Source organism: Sitodiplosis mosellana, unplaced genomic scaffold, assembly GCF_009176505.1.
Source record: "Sitodiplosis mosellana isolate CC-2019 unplaced genomic scaffold, AAFC_SMos_1.0 Smas_scaffold_1, whole genome shotgun sequence".
NCBI classification, from domain to species: Eukaryota; Metazoa; Arthropoda; class Insecta; order Diptera; family Cecidomyiidae; genus Sitodiplosis; species Sitodiplosis mosellana.
Window position 1 is genome coordinate 17,886,909 of NW_022595244.1, and position 24,707 is coordinate 17,911,615.

General features: G+C 35.7%; 1 protein-coding gene across 4 annotated transcripts in view; it reads left to right on the plus strand.

The window, feature by feature from the left end:
* Positions 1 to 24,707, plus strand: part of LOC129564820 (uncharacterized) — a 38,896-nt gene that overhangs the window by 8,405 nt on the left and 5,784 nt on the right. For all 4 annotated transcript variants that reach the window (XM_055438997.1, XM_055438980.1, XM_055439007.1 and 1 more), the window contains 2 exons: positions 19,693 to 20,645; positions 21,643 to 21,756. In XM_055438997.1, coding sequence (XP_055294972.1) covers positions 20,472 to 20,645; positions 21,643 to 21,756 — 288 coding nt within the window. In that variant the 5' untranslated portion in view covers positions 19,693 to 20,471. The remainder of the gene's footprint in view (positions 1 to 19,692; positions 20,646 to 21,642; positions 21,757 to 24,707) is intronic.

The following is a 24,707-nucleotide window of genomic DNA, read 5'->3' on the forward strand; positions in this document are numbered from 1 at the left end:
ATAGGCAACATTAGCAAATTTTCGACAACGGATTCGTGTTCAGCGTCCCAAAAAACCCTAAAAATGATATGTCATTAGATTCGATTTGAATAACCTATAGGTTTTCTATCAATATATATGTTGAAAAATAGGTCGAAAACAGCCATTTTAAGTACGGCTCTATCGACCACTAGATTTTAACAGTTTTTTAAATCTGAAAATGGGAATCAGCTAGTTTTGAGCCCAATTCAATTTTAAGCTGTTGGGAGCATATACCTTACCATGATAAATCAGTTTGGACCACCCTAATAATCCATACTCGATAAATGGGGGAAAACATAACGATTACAGTTACAGTACGTTGAACATCAAAAGTTTTACGAGTGAAAAAAAATGTATCTTTTTTCCAAGAGTAAGTACGAAAAAAGTTTAAGGGAAAAAGCCTCAGCAAAAACGAAAAAAAAATCAAAGTATTAAAAAAAGCGTGGCATTCACAAGAGAATTGAAACTTATCCGGAACAAAGGGTTTTTGTTGTCAAAAGGAAAAAAAAAAGGTAAATGATTTCCGACACACACACCCAAATCAGCCTAGCTTCGGGCTAACGAGCAAAACAACTACGTACGAGAGCAACACTAAAGTGGAGTATTTGCACTTGCAACGCTTCAGCTGAGCAATTTTATTGTGCTTGAGATGTTTGAACGGAGTTGGTGCGGTGTTGCTGTGTGCTCGGGCGCCAGCTTATCAAATTACAGAGAACATATTAAATCCAAAATGAACTCGTGAAAAGTTCCGGTGTCATTAAATGCTTATGCAAGCGCACACAAGACACAACAACACTCCCAAATAACACGATTTTCAATCATTCGCGCGCTGCGCAAATAGAGAATCTTTTGGCACGTAACCATTATTATAACAAGGAAAATCGGTTCAGCCATGGTTTTCACTCATTAGAATGGATTGTGGAATGTTTGATAAGAGAATACATCTTTCGATCCGCTTAATGAGCTCTTAGAATTTTTTGTTGCCAAGTTTTCAGTCAGCCTTTGAACTACATTGTAATCGCTTATAGAGTGTTTCGTCTGAAGTCTATTTTTTTAATGTGTAAACATTTGCGTTGAATATTCAATAACGTATTTCATTGCTATGGAAATATTGGAACATTTCTTCTTTCCAATTTCAATGATGCTTTGAAAGTAATACATTTCGAAAATTCACATTAAAATATAAAGTAGTCAGGCTTGGTTTTCGAAGTAGGAGAGAGTGGGGCAAACTCGGACACGGGGCAATTCCGAACACTGCTAATAACTTTATACTGTTTCGGTGTATCGAACCGTGGGAGGTCTCTATTAACGCGTATTAATGAGATGCATTGACGACTTATGTCACCAAACGTATTTGACCAAGTCAGTATTGCATCATTGGTCGATAAGTGCAGATGTGGTGTTTTTTTCACTCGAAAGTAAACCAAAAAAAATTCAGTCATTTATTTTTATTAGGTTTTATCGTTGAATAAATTTCAACCGCATAGAAAATCTGGTAAGAGGTTTTTGAAGCTAAAGATGAGTTGAATACAATGATACTTATGTTTCTTCGATTAAATTGAAACTATTAAAAAAATTGGGTGACCAAAGTCAAAATGGCCACGTGGGGCAAATCCGGACAAAGATGAATATTTTTCATAATTTTTGATTTAATCAAAGAAACGAAAGTATCATTGCATTCAGGTAATCTTCAGCTTCAAAATCCACTTGACAACTTTGTCCCACCATTTTTTGGATTTTCGATTTTGGGGTGGTTACTTTTTAAGCGACATAGCGCTCAATACTATTGCATATTTTCAAAAACCAAAAGTTCCATTTTGTAGCTAAAGGTTCAAGCTTCAAAATGGTATATAACACTTGGAAAAATAATGAATTCTAATGCACTAGTTTTGACTAGAGACCTGAAGTGTCCGGAATTGCCCCACTCTCCCCTATATCATTACAAAATGATGATTAAAACTTTTAAATAAGTAATTTTAAAAAAGAAAGCAAAAACAGAAAGCAATTCGAATCTGCATTTCAACATGAATATACATAAATTCTATTTTCATATTCTGCAGCTAAATGCCTTGTGATTCTAGATCACAAGGCCGTTTTAAAACTAAAGCAATTTAAACTCAATGGGATCATTATTTCCTTTTAATTCAACGTGAATTTCAACCTAGTTGAGTGAATTGATCCGAGAACACAAATTTGTACAGAGCATGAAATGCAATGAAAACCGTTCAGAGTGGAACGCTTTTCTCGTTCCCCGCACTACTTGCTCGGTTGAAAACACTTTGCAACAATGTGTCGTGTGTTCGTCTGACATTTCGAAAATGTTTTTCCATGGTCTGAGAAGCAAATAATTCGATGATTTAATTGCTCTTGAAAGTGATACACCTATGAGTTTTGAGCATGGAATACAAAATTTGGTCTCGCTACTCATGGCTGGCGCCTGAAGCTTCAGTTTCATGAACGCAAAGCAATTTGTATTTTATTAAGAGAATTTTACGATAGTTTCTTCGCGTGGGAAATGAAGATTGCAATAACTACTCTTGACGCTTTTTAGTGGATTTCATCATACAAACAACCCCAAGTAAACCAATAACCAGCGCTCTGAAATAAAAGGTGATTCAGCGGAGTTTATGGCTGTTAGCAAAGCAGTCAATTCTAGGTAATCATTTCGTGCACAATGTTAAGCCATCATTTTGTTCAAATAAACAAAGTGTATTGAACATCTGGAGCCTCACAAGTTAATTAACGCACACAGACGATAATAGTAAGCTGATCTACAATCTGATCGCTAGCTCTAATACTCGATTCACAGCTCGAATAATTGTTTGCTTTGGATTTAATAAAGTACACAAACTTTGTGGTCATATGTTAATAAGATTGAAAACATATATGCATGCCTGCTGATAGGATCGAATCCATAACATTCCTTTGATACCTCTCGAGGTATCTTTGGTATTTGAAAGTATTCATTGCTGAGCTAAAATATTGACGATAATTTCGAAACTTAGCGAAACGGTGCAAATCAACGAAAAGGAGAAATCAGAACGAAAACCCATACAATAATCGCATGAATAAATTCGAAGAGTGGTCGCTCAAAAGCTGCATTATGCTGGTATGCTTGCTCTAAAAATGAAATTGCCAGGAAATGAATGAAAAAAAAAATGCTTGAATGAAGAAATGTAGCAAATATTTATTCTTTCAGGTTTACCTTGAAATATTCTAAAAAGTGGTTGGTTATTTTCACAAAATTAAAAACATCGGATGACTACACTTACATTCATCGTGCTATTTTCAGCAGCCCGTGCATTCCATTCTACATAGTTACTGTACTCTCAATTCCGTATGCCATTCTCATTTCCAAATGAAAGCACAATTTTACCCTCTCAGAAAAAAAAAATAGATGCAAATGCTAAGCATTTTTTCACTTCAGCATTAATCGTTGGTATATGGTGAGATTGAAGCCAGCTAGCTATTGCCGCTGATGTTCATATTTATAATCCGGAAATTTCTAACGAGAGCGGAAATTTTGTCAGATTTGAACGAATAGTATAAATGTAGTAATGTAGTGGATGTGTACGTTTGTGTTCCTATCTCTCTCTCTCTCTCCTCCACTTCAGCCCATCGAAAATGGATACCTATTGTACTTTCTACTCACGTCCTCATTGTGCATGCATTCACATTTTCCTATTTTATTTGAAATTGGTGCAGAGAATCAACCCACTTCGTATTCACATTAACATCGCCTAGATACTATCATTTTTGTGTTTGCTTCACGCAAGCCACTGCCAGCGACGCTTCTGTTACGAAAGTTTCACCGATAAATTCATAAAATATATTATAGTTGCTCGAAAGTAGTTCGAAACTTAATTTCTCTCATGAAAAACAAACGAGATCGTCGTAAATACGACGGTTTGTAACATTGCCATCATTGCATGCCTCTTGGGCTGTGGAGGCACAAACTCATTTTGAATACATGCAACATCATTTATAATGTAAAACGTTTCTGCAATTCCAATTTAAACGAAGAATAATCAGTTGAATGGGAAACCTTTCGACATTTCACATTTTTGCAAACGTTGCCTGATGAAACAAACACCATTGATCCGGTTTTGGTGGGTGAAATGGCTGCTTTTCACAGTTCGTATGCACAATTCTACATTGGTCAGTCATCACGACCATAATACCATAGAAATGGATAGAAAAATAGCCACTTCATTAAACGTGTGACCAAACTCAAAATTCCTATGTGGTTTGTTATAATTAACATGGGTTTAAGCAACAACACATTTCCGACATTCGATTTACACAGATCAACAGGCCTTCAATGTTGGCAAATTCCCATTTTAAAATCACAATATTTTCATTATATATTATGAAGTTGGGAACAGACGGAGAGAAAGAGTTTGCCCTAATTTCCACTTTATTCAAAACATGTCATGGTCCACAAGTCTCTTTGACATTTGATCTCAATCCCTCGGCCGATATTCATGAAAACAAAGCACGGTTATTTGAATTCAAATCAATTGTGCATGTGGTTCCCAGTTCTTGTTAAGAGAAGAAAAAAAAAATGAATAAAATACGCAACTGAAATAAAACTTTCGGCGTGAACTCGATAGTATGTTGAATGTTCAAACCCATACTTGTCTCTTCTCCCATTCATGTATTCATTTGAATTTGTTTGGAAAGCCAAATGAATGCAAAAAGTTACTAGTTTGGTCGAGGATGTGAATTCTCTATAGTTGTTCAATTACAATGAATAATGCAGTCATGAGGAAACAAGTTTTGAAGCACTACTGTATACTATGGCATGTGGCTATTGCGGGAAAAGTTTTTTGCTATTCAACATAAAAAAAAAACTCATTGATATCAAATCAAGTCCATCTTAAATTCGGAGAAATGAAAACCTTACCCTTCTACGAAATTCGAGTATGAAGGCACCATCATCGCTTTGTCAATGGATAGCAGTTTGAATGTTGAAGGCATTTTTTTCAAACAACGAAATGATAAATACTCATATTCGTGGAATTCAAATGGGAACGCATTTCATTATTTCTGTTCTTTAGGTTGTCTGTTTGTTATGTTGTTGCGGAGCGTAGAGCCTTGGCAGAAATCAGCGATTCAATATTATCACAAAGTAAAAACATGGCAAATAATAATTAAATTACTTGAAAACAAGAAGTAACAAATTACATTAGCTTTTATGCGAACATCTGTTCCCGCATGAGGCAGTAAAACTGTTGAAATGAGCATGTCTTAACACAATTTTAGCATCAGCTCTCTTGCTGTCATGGCAAAAAAGCATTTTTTTCCTACTTCTCTTCCTCATTTCTAGCAACTCGAGTAAACGCTGAACAGCCATTCGTCCTTCGCTGAATGGTTTGTCAAATACTAACAGTCGACCCGACATTTTTGGACGCAAAAAAAAATATCTGATTGAACAGGCATGTTTCACGGTCTGGTGCTAGGCAACCAATTATGATATAGTTCTTTTTTGCATTTCAAACAATGTTTTTTTTCCCTCAAATTATTATGATGAATTTAATGAATTTCACGAGCCCTTGACTTCATGCTAATAAATGAGGAATTGTATCGGAAATTTTGAAAGAGGGAAAACATCGGAATTATGGATGCGATTCATACAAATACGATTTGTTTTTTAAGTATTTGAGCTTGGCTAACTAAAGAATTTGAAGCGAATATTAATTAGCTATTTTCATTTTAATGCATCGAACGTTACGTCCAAATTAGATTTAAGCTAAATAAATCCAATGCGACATGCGACATCCTGGGCGAAATGCCAATTCACAATGATATGTTTTCATTTTTTTTTCTCCATGAAATCGTTGCCAAGTTGTATTCAGATTTACTCCATAAAACATCCCATCTTGTATAATGTCGCACTAAATAAGGTACGCGATTCTAATCAATTTTTCTGGTAGAATTGACAGCAGCGATACAAATGAACGCAAAAAACCATTCCATTTTTTCTTGCTCCACTGGTAAACGGATCCAATTTTCTAAATTCTCTCGCATTTTTCATCGTTCAAAATCCATTTCATTTACCATCGTCGTCGCTAAACCAATGGAAAACATACACATGATACCTGACTACCCTTAAGCGATGTCCAATTTGCGTGAAACGACTAAAATGTGATGAAATAATAAAGCCGGAGACTGTAAATAGTCTTCCATGCGGGCATTGAATTTTTCATGAAACATTATATAGAATAATGCTTAGCTCCGCATATTCCCGTATATATTGCGTTACGTTGCGTTATTCTGTGTCATTCTCTTGGTGAACGGAGTTTTTTGGTTGTTAAAAAAAATATGTAAATATTAGCATGAAAAGACGATACCAACGTAGTAATCATTCAATTTGCATCGCTAGGCAACGAGCGACAAATGTCGACGCATTGAGTAAGAAGAGGTAGAGAAAAAATAAAATAAAATGAAAGGAAAACAAATACCAAAAAGCTCCATCATCAGAAAGAATGATGGTTCAAAGGATGGCTGCACAGAGAGGAGAACGATATCATCATCGAATGATTCAGAAATTATGGAAAATCAAAATAATAATAGTCATCAATCGATGGGTGGATGGATGAAATACCAAGGTAACGCCATGAGGCGAATCGACTGATTACCCCATACTAATTGTAATTAATTACATTGCGAAGAACCAATTGCCGCATTTTTTTCATTAAAAAAAACGAATTGTTTTCTGCAATTGGTTCTGCTTCGAACATTTCCAGTGTGTAACAAGTATTTGATTCGTTGGAAATTTACACTGTTTCAATACCAATTTTGATTATATTGTATGTGCTCTGCAAATGGAAACATTAATAAAATATAAGTGAATACCGTTTTTTGAATCTCAAGCATATGAATTTCCATTAATTTTTCTGTGTGTAGTGAATTCATTCGTATGCATGACGATTACCTGTTGAAACATGCAAGCAGAGGCTTTGAGCAAACAGCAATACAGACTCCCTCTCGGCACATAAGATGGAGGATCAGATCAATTTAAGCGAAGGCTGCTCTTCTTTGTATTGAAGGGAAAAAAATGGTATAGCATATACTATATGCGCCACACTCAGCGAGTGATTTCATTTCGAAACCATTAAAATGACTATCGTTTTCGTTGCCAAAAATTAATAGGCAGCAAAGCATTCGAATAAATCATCGTTTTTTTTCTATTTCAAACGAAAATGCAGAGTTTGCATGTTTTCCTCCAAAAATTATTTCTCTCTGAAATTCATAAATAAAGCGGAAAACTTTAAATTAAAAACCTAAGTAAGAAAAGCCAACGTGGGAAAAAGAAATGAACCAAAGTTATGGTTGGTAAATTGTTAAGCATTTGATTTGTATTCTGCAAGGGAAATTTGGTGGTATATCTCACAATTTGGATTCATGCGCTGTACAGCAAGTACGGCAGAGAATAGTGGGAAAAAGGTAGGGGATTTACTAGTTTTTATTTGTTGATATTTTCAATGTGGAGTCATGTCACTATTTCACTCCACTACTACTACCACCACCACCACCACAGTCGTACCGACCACAAAACACATAAATTTGGCTTTGTAAATTTATGAGGCTAGCACGTGGTCCATACAAATGCGGACAAAGCCGAAATTTGGTAGTCCTGAACGTACCGTGTTTGTATCTGAATTCCGTACACACACCAAAACTAAGTTAGGATAATGTTTGAGCACGGTTGTTTATGCCAAAACGCACATTGACTTTGGTATTCTGACCATCCGCCAACTGGGCTTATCTCAAATAAAGTGGGAAAAGTGTTGTAAATTTACATTTCAAGCTGGAATTTAAAGTCAATCAGGCTAACATGAAAATCCACGGCCATGTTACACAAAAGTTCTGATCGTTTGGATATTTTGAATTTCTAATTCACTTGAAGCTTATAAGAAATCCTCCCTGCGTCACTTTGATTCACAATAAGCTCAATACAGATTTCAATCGCATCAAATTAGTTGCGCCAAATCAACATTTGCGTAACAATAGATGTATTCACATTCATTCTTGAACATGTTCAAACTTTACAAAATTATTGACACGACAAGCCAAAAATATGCACTGTACGATACAATCAAATTGATGTAGATGGATCCTCGTCGCTGTCATACTACAAATCTCCAAAAAGATACGAAGTAATACCATACATTCTATGCTGCTTAATTTGTAGATTCATTTCAATGACGATGTATTCACTGCGCTCCAAAGCAAATAGCACCTATGAAACGCATGAACAGCTCGCCAGTTACTTTCTAAATGAATATATGGCAGTCGTAAACATTCGTTGGCAACGAGAAATTATGGCTTCTAGAAGAAAAACGCTTTTTTCCCGGAGCGATATCATTTTTATTGAATGTCGAAAAGTGCTGCAGATTTTCTTCCATCGGTTCGTCTTCTCATTCGAACTGTTCCAGTTTTCCTTTTTTTTTGGGATCCAAAGAGTTTAACAAATCATCAGCTCCGAACTCTGACAAAGACCTGAGCCAAATACAATGCAATTGTATGCGAACAATGACTACTAAATGAATGTAATCAATTTCAGTGCCTGCGAGAATTGTGTGTTTTACGCTTTTGCTTGAAAATTTCGTTTAATGCAGTGCGATGTATTCATGGAGTTGTATTTGGAAGCCATTTACAGCAGTGCTAACAGTGTAACAAACCAAATTATCATCCATTTTGAAGACTAAATGGCAATGCAATTGTTTGCAGTGCACTCATGCCATGTTCTTGCATTTGCAAGGAAATAAGCGAGCTGTCGTTGCTCTAAAATTCGACAATTTATGGAATTACCCATTGAAAATGAAAATATATAAATGGCTTGTGTCTGTGTTAGTGTGTATGTGAATTTCTTTTCGTAAGCTGTATGAAGCCGTATATTTTTGTACTTACATGACAAGACACTTTGGATTCATTGGAATTGAACGGGTTGCTTCAGATATGCTGCAGCGATTGTGCATCATAATTTCGAAAACTGTTTCAACAATCGCGTTATTAAATGTTTTAAAGTTAAATCGCATAGTAGTTGACCCAAATGGAGAGATGGTTTTCTCTTCCATGCAATTCGAATGGAATCTGAATATGATGCATGAGACGAAAAGCAGGCACGTGTTTCTGTATTCATCGATGATAATCCACACAGTGCTATGGCTTCCGTGTTGTACGCATATTACAATCGCATTCATATGGAATTGCGGGCTGGTTTCACCCTGTCAATTTGGCAATTTTTCCCCATTGAATGCAAGTTATGCAATTTTTTCGCATTCGCGAATCGAATGTGCCAGTGGTGCGAGTCTACGATCAAAATTATGTTCCAAATCTGGAAACGAAGCAAATAAATCACGATTACGTCCATTAACCTGAATAATTCGATGGCTGCGATTGCATATAATCAAATTTCAGCGAATCAGTGACATATTTTCATGGATTTTAAAACGTATTTTGAAACGATGTCGAACGACTATGGTCCGTTTTAAATTGAGCGATTCACCGAAATCGGTGGTCAAAAGAGCCAAATCTGATGTGAAACATGTAAAACCAGAATGGTGAAGTATTATTAAATTTTGTCATCCACATAAATCAATTGAATTGATAACTTATTTGTTACAGACGAAATTGTTAACCGTTGTTATCGGATTAAGCCATAAATTATCGTTTGTGTATGTGTGTGTGCGTGTCGTTTACGGTGTTTTCGAAAGAGGATCGTGTGCGGTAAGGTAAATGCCAACGGATATGTAAAAATTGTTTTTACGTCAATTGACAGAATAAAAAAAAAATCCACCCACTCGTACACAACTCAATGACGCCCTCGAACTCAACAGGACATTGTCATGGCTCAAGTATTTTTCACGTTGAAAACATTCAAATATTTTGATTCAAAATCATAGACTTGTTTTTTTTTTGCTGAAACAAAAAAAAATTAATTCCTCGTGTAAATGACAATTTGACATCGATGACACGCAAAAATATGAGCCTTTTGTTTTTGACCAATAAAAAAAATGTTGCCATGTTCTGCCTTTGGAACATATTCATGGATGTAATATGGAAAGCCATTCGACGCTTTAACAATTATTCGATATAAATGTACTATGGTTTTGACAGTTTACAGGCAAAATCTTGTATGCATTGTTGGCAGCTATTGTTTTCCGCTTGTGTCTCATTCTGTACATTGTATGGATTGTATTGTGTGCTTGAGCAGGGAAAAATGTTCAAAGAACACATAATAATCCACTCACCATGTGGGAAATACAATAAGAGCTGCTGTCTGACTGAGAGATAAAACAAAAGCAGTGAAGTTAAGTGAATTTAACAACATGTGTCTGAGTGACATATAAAAATGACGCTTACCACGCATATCCGGCCCATTTTTCCACGTAACAATTTTAGCGATTCCAAACACTGTGTTTCTTGCGGCGGAAATAACAAAGATACAAAGCAAGAGTATGTCTCCTTTACATTTGCTGATTGTATTTTGTGTCTTCCCAAGAATTGTGTTGGCATCAAATCGAAGCCTTATTTCACACTCACAAAAATACAAATACAAATACAAAGAGAAACATCAAATGTTTACAATGACATTTTTTTCACTCTCTCCATTTTGAAACAGTCACTCCACATGCTCGTCGTTTTGTCCAATCTGAGAGTACTAAGTTTCCGTGAGTGATACGCAAGATGGCAGCACCTTAAATGGCGTTTTTATACACAAAGTAGATACTTGAGTGTAAATTATGTTAGTGGCGTATCAAAATGAAGGTTTAAAAAAATACATTGTCAATATAGAGCGTGTGGTGTGACTGTTTTGAAATGTGTACTTCAAAAGTTTTGACGTTGGTAAACTTTAGCGTCGCACTCATATCAAGCATTCACATAATAATGCCACAAATGCGGAGCAACATGTACCAAAAAAAGCCAGAAAATTATATTATTGCAGTTACATTCAGCTTACATCCATTTATATGATCAATATATCCTAGAAAGCTCTCGACGCCACCGACTCAAGTGGAATTTGCTGTCGAACGACATTTTACGCTCAATAAAGACTCTCGTGAAAACAAAAGAAAAATTGTAAACTACTGCAAATAATAATTGATGTAGCGTGTTCAGTTTTCTTCGGTGGACTTAAGAAATCTATGGGTGAGATTGAGAGTAGTGTATGTTTGATTGACTTTGTTACGAAAGAGAAGAGCAAGTTTCTGTCGACTTAAAAATGGTTAAAAGCGAGTATGTTCGTTTTTAGCGGGTCCTCGTGGTTTTTCACGGTTTCCGTGGAACTAATAAGAGATAACAACTTGGTGTCTTCGGCAAAGTTGTAGCACTCGAGGTCTTCTATAACATCACTGAAGACAGTTATCTCTTATCTCTTATCAGTTCCGCGAAAAGCGTTAAAAATGATAAGAAAAAAAAAGTTCTATATAAAATTTGCTTTTTTATGTGCGCGATTTGCGCGCAATTGATAAGAGATAACTGTCTTCAGCTTAGTTATAGAAGACCTCAAGTACTACAACTTTGCCGAAGACACCATGTTGTTATCTTTTATCAGTTGCGTGAAAACCATGAAGACCGCGGAGGCTAGAAGGTACTACAACATACTCTACTTTAACGTCAACAGAATCATCAGAAAACATACTCGCCTTTTCAAAAATATAAATCGAAGAAAAAACATACTCCACTCTCAATCTCACCCATAGAAATGGTGTAACAGTTTTCAATGCGGATTTTGTATTTTTTTCTCTTCTTCGAATGTAAACTGTATAACAGAGGCGATGAAAAGCATTTCAAGTTGTCATTTTTGTCATATACTTGAAAGCAATCATATGTTGTTCAAACAATTTTGAAAGTTATCATGTCCAACTATTGCAAATTCGAATGGTTTAGATACTAGGTCATGAAGGCCATATGCCATATAATGATAGATAGATTATGTGGGGCATTTTTTTTTTTTGGAAATACGTATGCAAAAGCATTTATCATAAATATTTCCGGTTGTCCTATTTCAGAGCTGAAATGAAAAGCACAACAAAATTATGCACAAAATAGTATTTGAACATGGTTTGCATCAAATTTATTTTATCTCTGGTATATTTTGTTCCGTAATAATAGTTTCAGTTTTTAAGTTCGATTTGCCGAACAAATAGTGCATAGTGAGTGCGAGTAACAATTTAATTTCAAAATACCCCGGATTACCGCTCAGACAAAATTTAGCGGAACAATGATTCTGATTTATCGGAATTAAAACCAAACGGAATGATAAATCGGAACAAATGTTCCGAGATTCCGATTTATGGGTATTCTTCAATGTAAAATAGTTATTAAAAATACAATTTCAAATTAGCGCATTAATCATTGATGTTCGAAATTCGTCGATACAATTGACAGCGTGCAAAAATGGAAACTACTGTATTCTCTTTCTATCGTATTCATAACTCATGTGGTAGCATATTATTTGCATTCTTTCTCTTCACCTATTCTTCGTTTAATGTTCGGCTGACTTACTGTGTCCTGTTTTGCCTGTATGTATATTACTCGATCTCTTTCTCTCTTCGTAATACAGGCCGATCTTGCACTCCGTTCTTCCCAACACACTCCGTTCTTGCGATGTGCGTGCAATAGTATTGAAAAGAGAGATGCTATTACACGCACATCTCAAGAACGGAGTGTGTTGGGAAGAGAGAAAGAGATCGAGTAATATACATAAAGACAAAACAGGATACAGCAAGTCAGCCGAACATTAAACGAAGAATAGGTGAAGAGAAAGAATGCAAATAATATGCTACCGCATGAGTTATGAATACGATAGAAAGAAAATACAGTAGTTTCCATTTTTGCACGCTGTCAATTGTATCGACGAATGTCGAACATCAATGATTAATGCGCAAATTTGAAATTGTATTTTTAATAACTATTTTACATTAAAGAATACCGATAAATCGGAATCTCGGAACATTTGTTCCGATTTATCATTTCGTTTGGTTTTAATTCCGATAAATCAGAATCATTGTTCCGCTAAATTCTGTCTGAGCGGATACATTATACTCATCTTGGATTGCGTAGAAAATTCATCGAGCTTGATAAAACCACATTCTATTCGAGTGAATCTCACATATGAAAGCTATCTCGTTTTATTCAATGTTAGGGAAAATTGTGGCACAATGCAGAGACAAGTATGCAAGGTATAATTTTGGACACAAAGATCCATTGCAGCTGTTGAACCACGACAATAAAAACCACCTGGGTGTAATGGGACCGCCTACCTATGCCCATTTGTACAGTCAAAGTGTAAATAAAGCAAACACAATTTGAGAGAGAGAGAGAGAGAGAGAGAGAGACAATGACGACCCGTACAGATGTTAGAGGGCAGCACGTTTGGTGTCCATGTCTTATTAACATTGACTCATCTAGACAATGGTCGCCCTTTTGGATTGAAATGTCGTCGCATTGTACTCACAAATCATTTAGCAAATGGACGTTAAGGCCGAACTTGATTTCATTGTTCGTATAACAAACGCATACAAATACTATATGTCTATAGACACAAGATAATATATGTGTGATGAATGTTTCAATTTCAAGTCACATTTTGCCACTAAGATTCGACCAAAACTACATTCACCATAAAGAATATTTCCAACACCATTGGTCAGTGTTTGAATTTATTCCACTTCGATAGATTGAGTTCGCTGGAGTATGATACAGTTTTTCATCCAAATCGATTGTAAGGAGATGTGTTTTCACTTTTATGTCGATAACATTGTTAAATGTATGTGTCTATTTTGTTAACGTTCTAGATATCAGTCAGACACACATATATCTAGCTGTCTTTTCTAGCAATTCTATCATCCAAGTGTTCCAAGTGTCACACAAATCACAGCTGGACTTTATTACAAATTCATTCGATGACGCCATTAAATCAAAACAAAACAAAACAAAACAAAAAGATAAAGTTTGCGTCCAATATTCGATCCTATTGATTTATATATTCCAATTGCTTATTGTAGCAATAAATTTGAAACGCAGAAAAAAATACATTAAAATAACAGCGTCGCACAAAATGTATTTATCGAAAATGAAGTGATAAAACGAGAATAAAGTAATGAATTTTGACAGCTCATGATGATGTAAAAATCGTGTAAAAATGTGGTGCCAATTCAATTTAGTGGTGACAAATTGGAGAAAGTTGAATATTTGGTCAAGCCATAATAACATGCTGAATAAAAATAAAGCAAAACCACTCTGCTGCTCTGTGCATGACAGCCTGTCGGGGATGAAAAGATTGAAATTTCATTATATACATATATAATATGAAATCAGACGGGTCATAGCAACAAAAACATAAAAGTAACTAAATGGCCGGATTCAGTGGCAGTAGCAGCCCACGCGTTTCACATCCAATGAATATATCGCATGAATTCGCTTAAATCAGTTCAAGAAACGGAACGAGCCTGAACAAAGTATAGCTGACCGTAGGAGATGGGAGAGAAGAGTGGCGCTCGGACTGAGCAATCGTTACTTCTTTCGAATTATAAACAGATCCTTCGGCGTAAAGCGGGCAAACATTTGCCATTTTATGTGTCAAAGCTGTATATGGGGTAGTGTTTACGCTCCGCAGAAAGATGAAGTGAGCAATGTGATTCGATTCATACTAATAACTAGTATATATTTTTTTTACATCACACTGGAGACTGACATTATATTCTCATATTCTCATATGTTTTTCATGCCAAACGAGAAAGAGAGAGACAGAGAGAGAGAGAGAGAGAGAGAGAGAAGGAATGAAAGAGAAGTATTACTCAACAAGAGTTGCTTGTGACGAAACACAGTTGGCTCTTTGTAATGACTGCGAGAGCAATGTGCTGATGTAGAGGTGTCTGTGTGGATGTGTGGTATTTTACGAGCTTTGAAACGACCATTTTCATCAACACAATTGCAGAAAATTTCTCTCCTTCTTGTGTTCTATCAATTCCGAACTGTTGGAAACGTTCTACATAAGCCGTATCCAAACATAAACTATGCCAAAGACAAATAAAGCAACCGAGACAACGGAACCCAAATAATATTGTTTAGGGACTGCACAAAGAAAGTTCACGCGCAAGGGTCTCTCTCTCTCTCCCATTCGATGTCTCTCAATCCAGATTTATATGACTTTACATCAAACACTTGCGTCTTCTTCACTTGCTTTTGTTTTACATTTTCAGAAAAAACAATAACGAGATTGATGTATGATAAAGCGTATTTGAATTGAATTCCCACCAAAACCTATTTGTAAACTTGATTTATTACGAAATTTGATTTGCAAAAAAAAGCCGAATAAATTGAAAAAATCGTTTGCAAAACTTATTCGAGATTGACTGCATTAATTTCAAATAAGTGGTTGTGATTCGAATCATTGATACAGGATCGCATTGAGACTGAGACCAAGACTGAAACTTGTAAACTTCAAGAAAGTGTTTATATTTTTTTTTTGCAAATTCCCACTAACAAAAACTGTTGGTAGCGTGCACTATGTACACCATTTCTCACAGCTGTTTGTTTTTCCAATCGCGATAATGAAAATGCTTCAGGGTACAAAAAAGCCGTACAGTAAGAGTTTTTTTTATCATGCATTCTTTTCCCCTTGTCTACCATTCTTTGGCGGTAATCCTGCGTTCATAATGCAAATATTCAACATTGTTCTATCTAGGATGTAGCTCAGAAAAATCTGTAATCTGAAAATAAAACTTTAGGCTAAGTCAACAGCTTACAGAAGAAGAAGAAAACAAAACAAAAATACACGTTTTAATGTTTATTAACAAAATAAACAAAAGAACAACAACAAAAAAAACATTTTAGAAGAATTCTTGGCTTTTTTTCTTCGTCTCTCTTTCTCTCCTTCTTATCATATAATTCGCGATTTCAACGAAACAACTGAAGCTGCATCCGGATGATGAATTTGACGTACTACTAACCAAGCGAAAATAAATCTCTAATGATGGGACAATTGTTTTGAGATGCGGCCATGTGATTTCTAAAGTTTATGCTTCAGCAGACAATGTCATCTGATATATGTAATAGAGTATCTCCTACTGATTTGGTAAGAGAGAAGAGACGATAAAAACAGACCAACGAATGATAGCATTGAATATTATTCTGGCTCTACAAGTGACAGCTTGTCACGAAGCACTCAGTCACACAGTCACCATGGAGCAAGACGAGAGAATATGACTTGATTTTAATTGAAACCAAACCTCAACAAGAGAACAAAAATGCCATTTAATTAATGCTCATCACGTGATCCAAACATTCGGTATGGAAGGAAAGAATCATTTTTCCTCGAATGTACGACAATTCGACGAAAATGTCAAAACAATTCAATTCGCTTACGCTTATTATCAATGGCTTGTTTCTGGTGCATGATTCCCTATTCTATGGACCATAGAAATAATTTTCGCAATGTTGTTACATTCAAAGAATTTTTGGCAAGATTCAATGTCCAGCACATTTCTTTTGATTCCAATAGATTCCGCCCGGAGAATCGACGAAATGGACAGCTCATGATAACCGTTCGCATGGTCAGTTTTTCTCATTTTCCATTTTGTTCATGTCAAACACAAATGAACATTCTCCGTTTTAAATTGTTATTCCTACGTGAACAATCTGCGAAGGAGCTTGGATAAAAAGATTGATGAAAGGATTATTACAGTGCTAAAGAAATAGTTGTTCCTTGAATTTTATATCAATCTTCAACAAAAATGACAGCACAGTGTCATATAGGTCTTTGCTGTGTACGCGAAGTATAAAAGCAAATAAAGATGAAAAATAAGTGTTGAAGCCATAGATTGTGATATATTATGGTAATATTAATCCTAATAATCTTTTAATGCAGCAATTAAATAATTTATGCAAAGGCTCATAATGACCTATTCGAATATATTCAGAGCATAGCATGTGCACATGCTCAAATCGATTTCACTATAAATGATCATCTCGGCGAAATGAAGATGTTACGCGTAAATTATCTATCCAATGAACAGTGATTTGCGACTAGAGCCTCCGTGATAAATGACTGTGTGTCGCAGAAAGTGGCACACTAAAAAGAACAACAACATTTGCATACAAATTACAAATAAGATTTTGACAAAATTTTCTCTGACTTAATTAGAATAATTTTATCATCTGTTTGTATTTTCTTATTTAACCGCAACAAAATGAGCCTCATTGATATTATTAGAGTGAGAAAAGTTGAAGGAGAGTTCCTTTCACGTCGAAGCGTTTATGTATCTCAGCCACAAAAGGGACATAAAAATTGAAGTTTCAATCTCGACAAAATGTCTTGTTTCATTTCTGCTTTCGGTTTTCCGCTCAAGTCAAAAGTGGGTTTTTTCCCCTCAATTTAAATGCTTTTCCATGGTTGTGAAAATTGTCAGGATTACTATTTCAGTTTCAGTCGGCCAACTAATAAGTGGATTGATCATTTTTCAGCAGCTTTAATAGGGCTTCCGTCCACTCAGCACCGGATCTGAAACGTACGGAAAATTGGAATAACAAAAACAAAAGAAAACAATAAACAACAAAGTTAATACGATTTTGATGGGAAACTTTCGTATAAACAATGGATACAAAGGTCGAAGAGTAATTCGCCACAATGCCGCAACGTTGACGGATAGAGTCAATCTGTGGGAATAAATTCCAAATGACAGATGTTTCGTATTATACAAGACATCGTAATAATGCGTTTCTCAAAGATTCCAATATAATATCTTATGCACTATGAGCAGGCAAGCAATGAGCTGTTATTTTGCTGTGAATTCTTGAACAGGTACAACGTACAAAATAATGACCCAGAAGGGAAACGCTCAATGCCTTCGATATGAATTGAGCAAGCAAAACAAACAAATCCAGGGACACATTTCCAAGCATAGAACACTCAAGTGGCAATAACACTTTCAATCCGATAGAAAGAAAAAAACAGAAGAAAGCGGTTGTATTTTCCCATTTGCTAATATGTCTCGGACATTTGTTGTATTTACATCAGTTGCAGGCTACCAACTACAAATGAACTGTATCTTTGAAGCAACGGAATGGAAATAAGTGGCAAGAAATTGATGAAAACTGTGAACGACTTTTCGCAGTTGATTAATATTTCATCGAATACGTGTAGAGCGTGCGCTTGATGTTATTTTGTGGGGTGCGTGCGTCTGAATCTATGTGTGTGTGTGTGTGTATTTGTGTGTTTATAGCACGTGTTTGGCCGTTTATACCTTAGCTAACGTAGAATACATTAGGCCAACCGTTGAGCGTTGTTGAAATGCGAAATGATGAACACAAAGTTTATTCGACAAAGTTCTATGTATATATGTATGTGTGTATTGATCGCATGTGCTGTGTTGACTTATTTTCCTACTTTGTTGATGAACTATTATTATACCTTCAAAAATATAATATTCTGTGCGCATTCGTTCATCGAAAATTACGTGAAACGATCAACTAATGTCGTCACTGCATTTTCGCCATGCGAATCCAAATGTGCTTTTCATATCGTCTCTTTTCGAGATTCTCAGTGGAAAAGCCAACTCTTAATGTACAATTTTTTTTCTCCAGTTAGTTTTCATCTTGTGTTCATGGCACGAATGTTGTTTTGCAACCATAAGAGCTTTTCGCAAAGAAACGAGCAAAAGTTGGGAGACAAAACGAATGGTAAAACGATCCGAAGAAATGTGAATTGGACATGTGAAGAGAGATACGGAAATGGCAAGAGATAGAGAGTTTGTGTGTAGAAATAACATCAAACGTTTTAGAGCAGCACACACACATATTTCGACGAGAGCTATAGGGAGGAAGGGAGATAGAGCGAGAAAAAAGTCGATGTGAAAACAGCAAGAATGAATTAACGAAGGATAGATTGTTGAGTATTTATTCAGGACAATGTCAACAGACGTTGTAGATGAAAGCAAGCGAATCGCGAACAAACTGCGAAAAATCTCCTGATTTGAATTCAGTTCAATTATTTGAGTAAGTGCTCCTGATGACACAATTCAATATTGTAAGCCAACTGAAAAGTGATAAAAACGTCTGCACCATTTTGTTAGTTTGCTCATTCTCTCTCTCTCACACATTTTTTTCTCTGCGAGAAAATATGAAATGTTCTCGCATTTTATATGAATACAAATGGCAAACTTTACTCTCATTCTCTCTCTCTCTCTCTCTCTCTCTCCCTCATAAGTATGGATGTGTAGGAATGAGTGTGGATGGTAGTTTGTCGCATTCCACTTTTGAAATTGGTTAAATTTATCAAAAGTCGAAGTTGCTTTCGCCAGTTTGTGACGAGTGTCGAACTTGGTGTTCTTCTGTTTGCATTTTTATTATCAACTCCAAACACAAATACACACGACACACATCTTGCCATTTGCATTCGAAAAACACGAGATATATATTAATAAACATAAGCACGAAACAAGCATCGCCTAGAGTGCTTTTTTGGGTTTTATGCAGAAATACATGTTACAAAGCTGCGCCAACTAGATGGCCTCTTACACATTGACACAAAAAAAGACTAGCGGAAACTTTGATATTGTTATTTATTTACATTTACAATTTGAATATTTTTTTTGTTTTCATTTCCCGAATGTAATGCTTCAAGTCTATTTTTCTCTGTCTATTTTTTCACGTTCACAGTTGAGCTGAGAGTGGGGCGTGTGAAAAAAATGTTGTACAACAACATCAACTAGAAGAGCGAAGAAGAGACAACAGGAGGAAAAAGTCCGTGAATAGTTTCAGTATTGTTCACATGATCGTAAAAAAAACGTAAAATAAATGCAGTCACCAAACTCAAATTTCCGATTTCCACCAAGAAATACTATCTAGCAGCAGCAGCAGCAGTAGCAGCGAATGCTAACGAAAACCGAAACTTTGCATACAATGAATGCATAGGGATTACCGTATTCATTGTATGTTTCGTATTTTGTGTGCATGACCGATAAAACCACAAAAATTATTCACCGATGTGGGCACACAATGTAAACATATATTGTGACTTGCTGCCAGGCTGCGCCAAATGAAAGACGAATTGAAATATTTGGTAGAACGGGACTTTTTTTTCGGGGTGTGAATAAATTGCTTAAATTTGCTAATGCAAGCAGCACCATCGAAATCGCATTGTGCCAACGGATGATAGTAGTCGCAGTGTGGTGCACAATTCATTGCACGTATCCAAATCAGTCGAGAGAAGAAGGGAGCGAGAGTGAGGAAGGGGAAAAAACCGAAATCCACTTGTCCATGTGCAAGCTCTATTGGGACGGCATCGAAAGCAGGCTAAAGTGAAAAATAAACATCGATTTGCATGCAAAAAAGAAACGGGTTAAACTGAACGGATCGGTTTTTATTTTCCTGAACGGAAAACAATTGCGATAGCTAAGCATCAGACACAAACACATACTATAACGTAATAAGGAACCATGGGAAGTTTGCCAAATTTAAATGAGCTATGCCAAGAGAAAACACTGCGTCGTACCACCGCCGAAAGAGAACGTGATGCAGTGCGCGAACGTGCCCAGCAATTGGAATTCATTAGCCGAGATTACAAAAACAATCGTCTTAAGGATAAGGATAAGTTGCCAACATTATTTCAGGTAAAAAAAACAATCACAATTCAACGGAATTTCAAGTAGATTTTAAGTGGATGAAATAGTATTTTTTCTCATTTTCTCCGTCGACTGGAAGTGTGAACAAATGCGCAACGACTGTTTGTTGGCACATAAAATTTGGGATTTAATTACAAATAAAAGTTTTCCTAAAACTTGCGAAACTTTTCCAGGAAATCATTATAATTGCGCAAATGTTTTACGGATATGTAGAGCCAAGAGCACTACCAGATGCTTGTGATCTTCAATTTCCGAGAGTAAACTTAGTCAAATTAGCTTTGCAGCATTGTTGCAAAGCGGCACGCATATCATTCAATGTGTTTAAAAAGCATTGACTTCCATTTAAACACCAATTTGATAGGAATGCCTTATGAACATATTTAATATATATACAACATTCCATGTGAATCATTCCATGGTCGTGTAAACAGTTTGTTTGAAATGAACAAAAAAAACTGAAGTTGCATAGCGTGACAGTGCTAAAGTGCAAAGTTTCTATGAACAATCGTGGAATGCGACGCGATTTGCAGCTTTCAGGACATTGATAAATGTGTTGACGAGGGCATGATCCATTCCCAATTTGATGGTATGTGTGCGTAGGATGACGATGACGACGTTGACGGCGTTGTGCACATCGAATTATTTCGGAATGTGTTGAATGAACTGCGACTTCAGTCTTGCATTACGTGTTGACAATGCGTGAAGAGAAAATGGGATTATGCGCATATATAATGAGATGCGAACATGTGCATGGCAGCTTGCCTTTGATGTTCACGGCTTCTGCCGTTTTATTTCCACGTTCTTTTCTCCCATCGAAATATTAGAACATTTGCTTCAATTTTACACTTGATGTGCATTATACACAGAACAAAAAATGTTCTTGAATACTGCTGCGGCTGCTGCAAACGTCATATGCATAAGTTTATACCCACTGCAATGTTTAATGTCATCAAATTTGATTTTTTTATTGTATTTTTTATTACAGTCACAACTTCCTACACACCATCATCAGCATCGGCACTCGTTGACATCACGTAAAGTCCATCGGACACGAAGTTCGGGTGCAACACATCACATTTTCGACGATCCAATGATGGAGGTTTGTACTTTAACTACTACTAATTACCAAGTTTACCATTAATGTATGAATACAACGTGTCGCTTGCAAGCCAAAAAAAAATGAAAACCTTATCATGATGAATCTAATATCCATTATCAGTGCCAATAAGTTTTCAATCGGAAAATGTCTCGGAAGTTCATTGATTTTGATACAAATGATATGGCTATATCAAAATTGTCGATATAGATAACACATTTTCGGAACCGGACCGAAGTCAAGCCCGATGAAACTAATAATAATGAATGTCAACAATCAACTCAATGTGATAAATTGCCGGGATTTTTCTTTTTCACTTAGACGAAGATTAAGTAGGGTGAATGAATAGCGAGCAAGAAAGGAAGGAAAATATGTGGGGTGATTGATTTTCCTTTGGATAATAAAAGCCGACGTATCGATCGAAGATGATGCCAACACCAAATCTGCTCTGTTCTATGCTGTGCTGCGCTGTGCTATGTCTTGGCATTGAGTAGTGCTCACTGTCGCCTGACCATAGCAAATAAAGCTTTTCCAATATGCTACGAATGAATGGACAACATGCATTTCAATTTTGTTGCTTCTCGCTCCTAAATACATGTTGAACGATTTCCTATTGTGTGTATGTGCCACCGGACCAAATGGATAAGTCCATCGAATATCAATTGCTGCATGAGGTTTCTATTCATTCAATTGATTTTATCATAAAGTCAATGTGATGTATGGCACGAAGCATAAGCTGATAAATAGTCAATGCTATTTTGTTATTTCTAGTGTTTCAATCTTCATAATAATCGTAATGAATGGTTACCATCGATGGACTGATTTAGTTCAGCTATCGAAATTGAAATCCGATTAACAAGCGCCAATAATCGGAAATTATTTTATATTTCAATCAAACCCGACATAAAACCACTTTGTGGGCTTTAATGCACTTTCATCAGGAACAAATATTAGTTCAATGAGCAAACATTCCGAAATTGAAAGCCACTTTAATATTGAAAATGGGTAAGTCGCAGTAAAAGGAAATAAAAATGTAGAAAATAGTGGGAAAGTATTCCATTTGCAATACCATTCCCAACCACAAACGTTATAACTAAAACTATATCATCACAATGTTCATTTGCAAATCAATTGATTGACATAGTATGGTCTTGTAAGCAAACGGACATTGTAGAAAAAAATGTTATTCAAATAGAGCTCGGGAAATGAAAAATGGAAAATGAAACCTAATAGAAACAAAAAGAAAGAGTTATATAGAGAGAGCAGAACATAATTATGCCATCAGCATTGCAAATGATCTCTATCTTTTTTTCTCCTTCATATTGATCCTTGATTTGTACAATAAACCGCTTTGCACATTTTATTGCTGATCTGCTCGACTTTTGGAGTGAAATCCATTTTAATACGTAATCCTCCTTGAATATCAAACTCGCCTTCGGCGACAAAATTTGCAAACAACGAAAGCGTAAACAATCCAAGGAGAACGACAATGGCGATGCTGGCAAAGAAGCAACCAAAGTGGAATAATATGAAAAAAAAATTGTTCTTTTTAACGGCCATTTATTATTTGATGAAAAAAAAATGAGTGAAAAATTAATCGTAGAATGGACGGTCAGGAACGACGTAGCTTCAATTAGCTGATGGCGTAAAATGGTGCAAATTTCGATTATTATTTTCCCTTCAGAATCCATTTTCCCAGCGATGATATTAAATAAAAAGCGAAATTATTCAAGCGTGATGGCGCACCGAAAATTCCTCATAATTCAACAAAGAGAAGAAAAAGAATGACATGGAAGACAAAACGAATTACCGAAAACAGGGGACGGAGCGCGTACATACACAAAAAAAGATCTAACATAAGCAAAACAAAATCGTAACACTTGTTCGGTTCTTTTCATCTCACGAGTAACCCAAATGATAAACGGGAGCAAAGTAATAAAACATTTATATTTGATACAGTTGAGAAAATTAATGGCATATAACAAACAGGCCCGACAAATCCGTAAAAGTTGTGTGATATCTCTGAAAATCATATATTACATAATATTTATGGCGACTGTTGTTAAATTTGCATTCCACAGGAAATGGCACATTCGTCAGATGCAGTCGTGATAATAAAAAACAAAAGAAAAAACATAAAATGGGAACAAAGACCATTTCAATACATATAGAAAATATTTAAAAAAAAAAACATCCCCACACACAAAATACATAAAATGTATATAATGAAAAATCGTTTGATTTCAAAACCACAGAGGAAAAAAAAACGAGCAAAAAAGCGAAATCGTATTTGAGGTTCAAAAGAGCTTTCAATTTGTAGTGTATCACTTTTCTTTGGGTTTACCTTTTCGATCGTTTTAGCTGTCACATTTTGTCATTTTGATCGAACATAAAAATTTGTGAACAAAATCATTTTCTTCTAAATGAGCTTAAAATCAAGCCGATACCGCATTACATTCTCAATTTAAGTTTTGGAGCGTGCAATATCCATTTATGCGAATCTAATCCAATTTCGTATGAAACTTCAATTTTTTGCCAAAAATAAACGATACGCACGTTTTGTTTGCATCTTAGAGCCGAGTAATACTGGCAATACACACGCTCACATTCTAATCATAAATTCTTGTGATATCGGATTTCGTATAACACGTTTGATTATGTTTTCGGTGATAGCAGTAGTTGGAGTGCACAAAATGCTGGCGATATAAGTCTTATGTGTAATTCCATTTCTTGATTTGCTCGGTACAAATTCGTATACGCAGGCAATTTACTCATAATGAATTGTTATGATTGATGTTTGAACATTAGCATTTGCGTGCAATACTTTCCACGCTTGGCATGAACATAACACCATTTTCGTTGTGTATACTTCAATGATTTTGCATAATTTCTTTTTTGGCAATTTTCCCACCGGACTTGATGAAGATTAAAGAAGAAAAGCGAATAAGAAACAA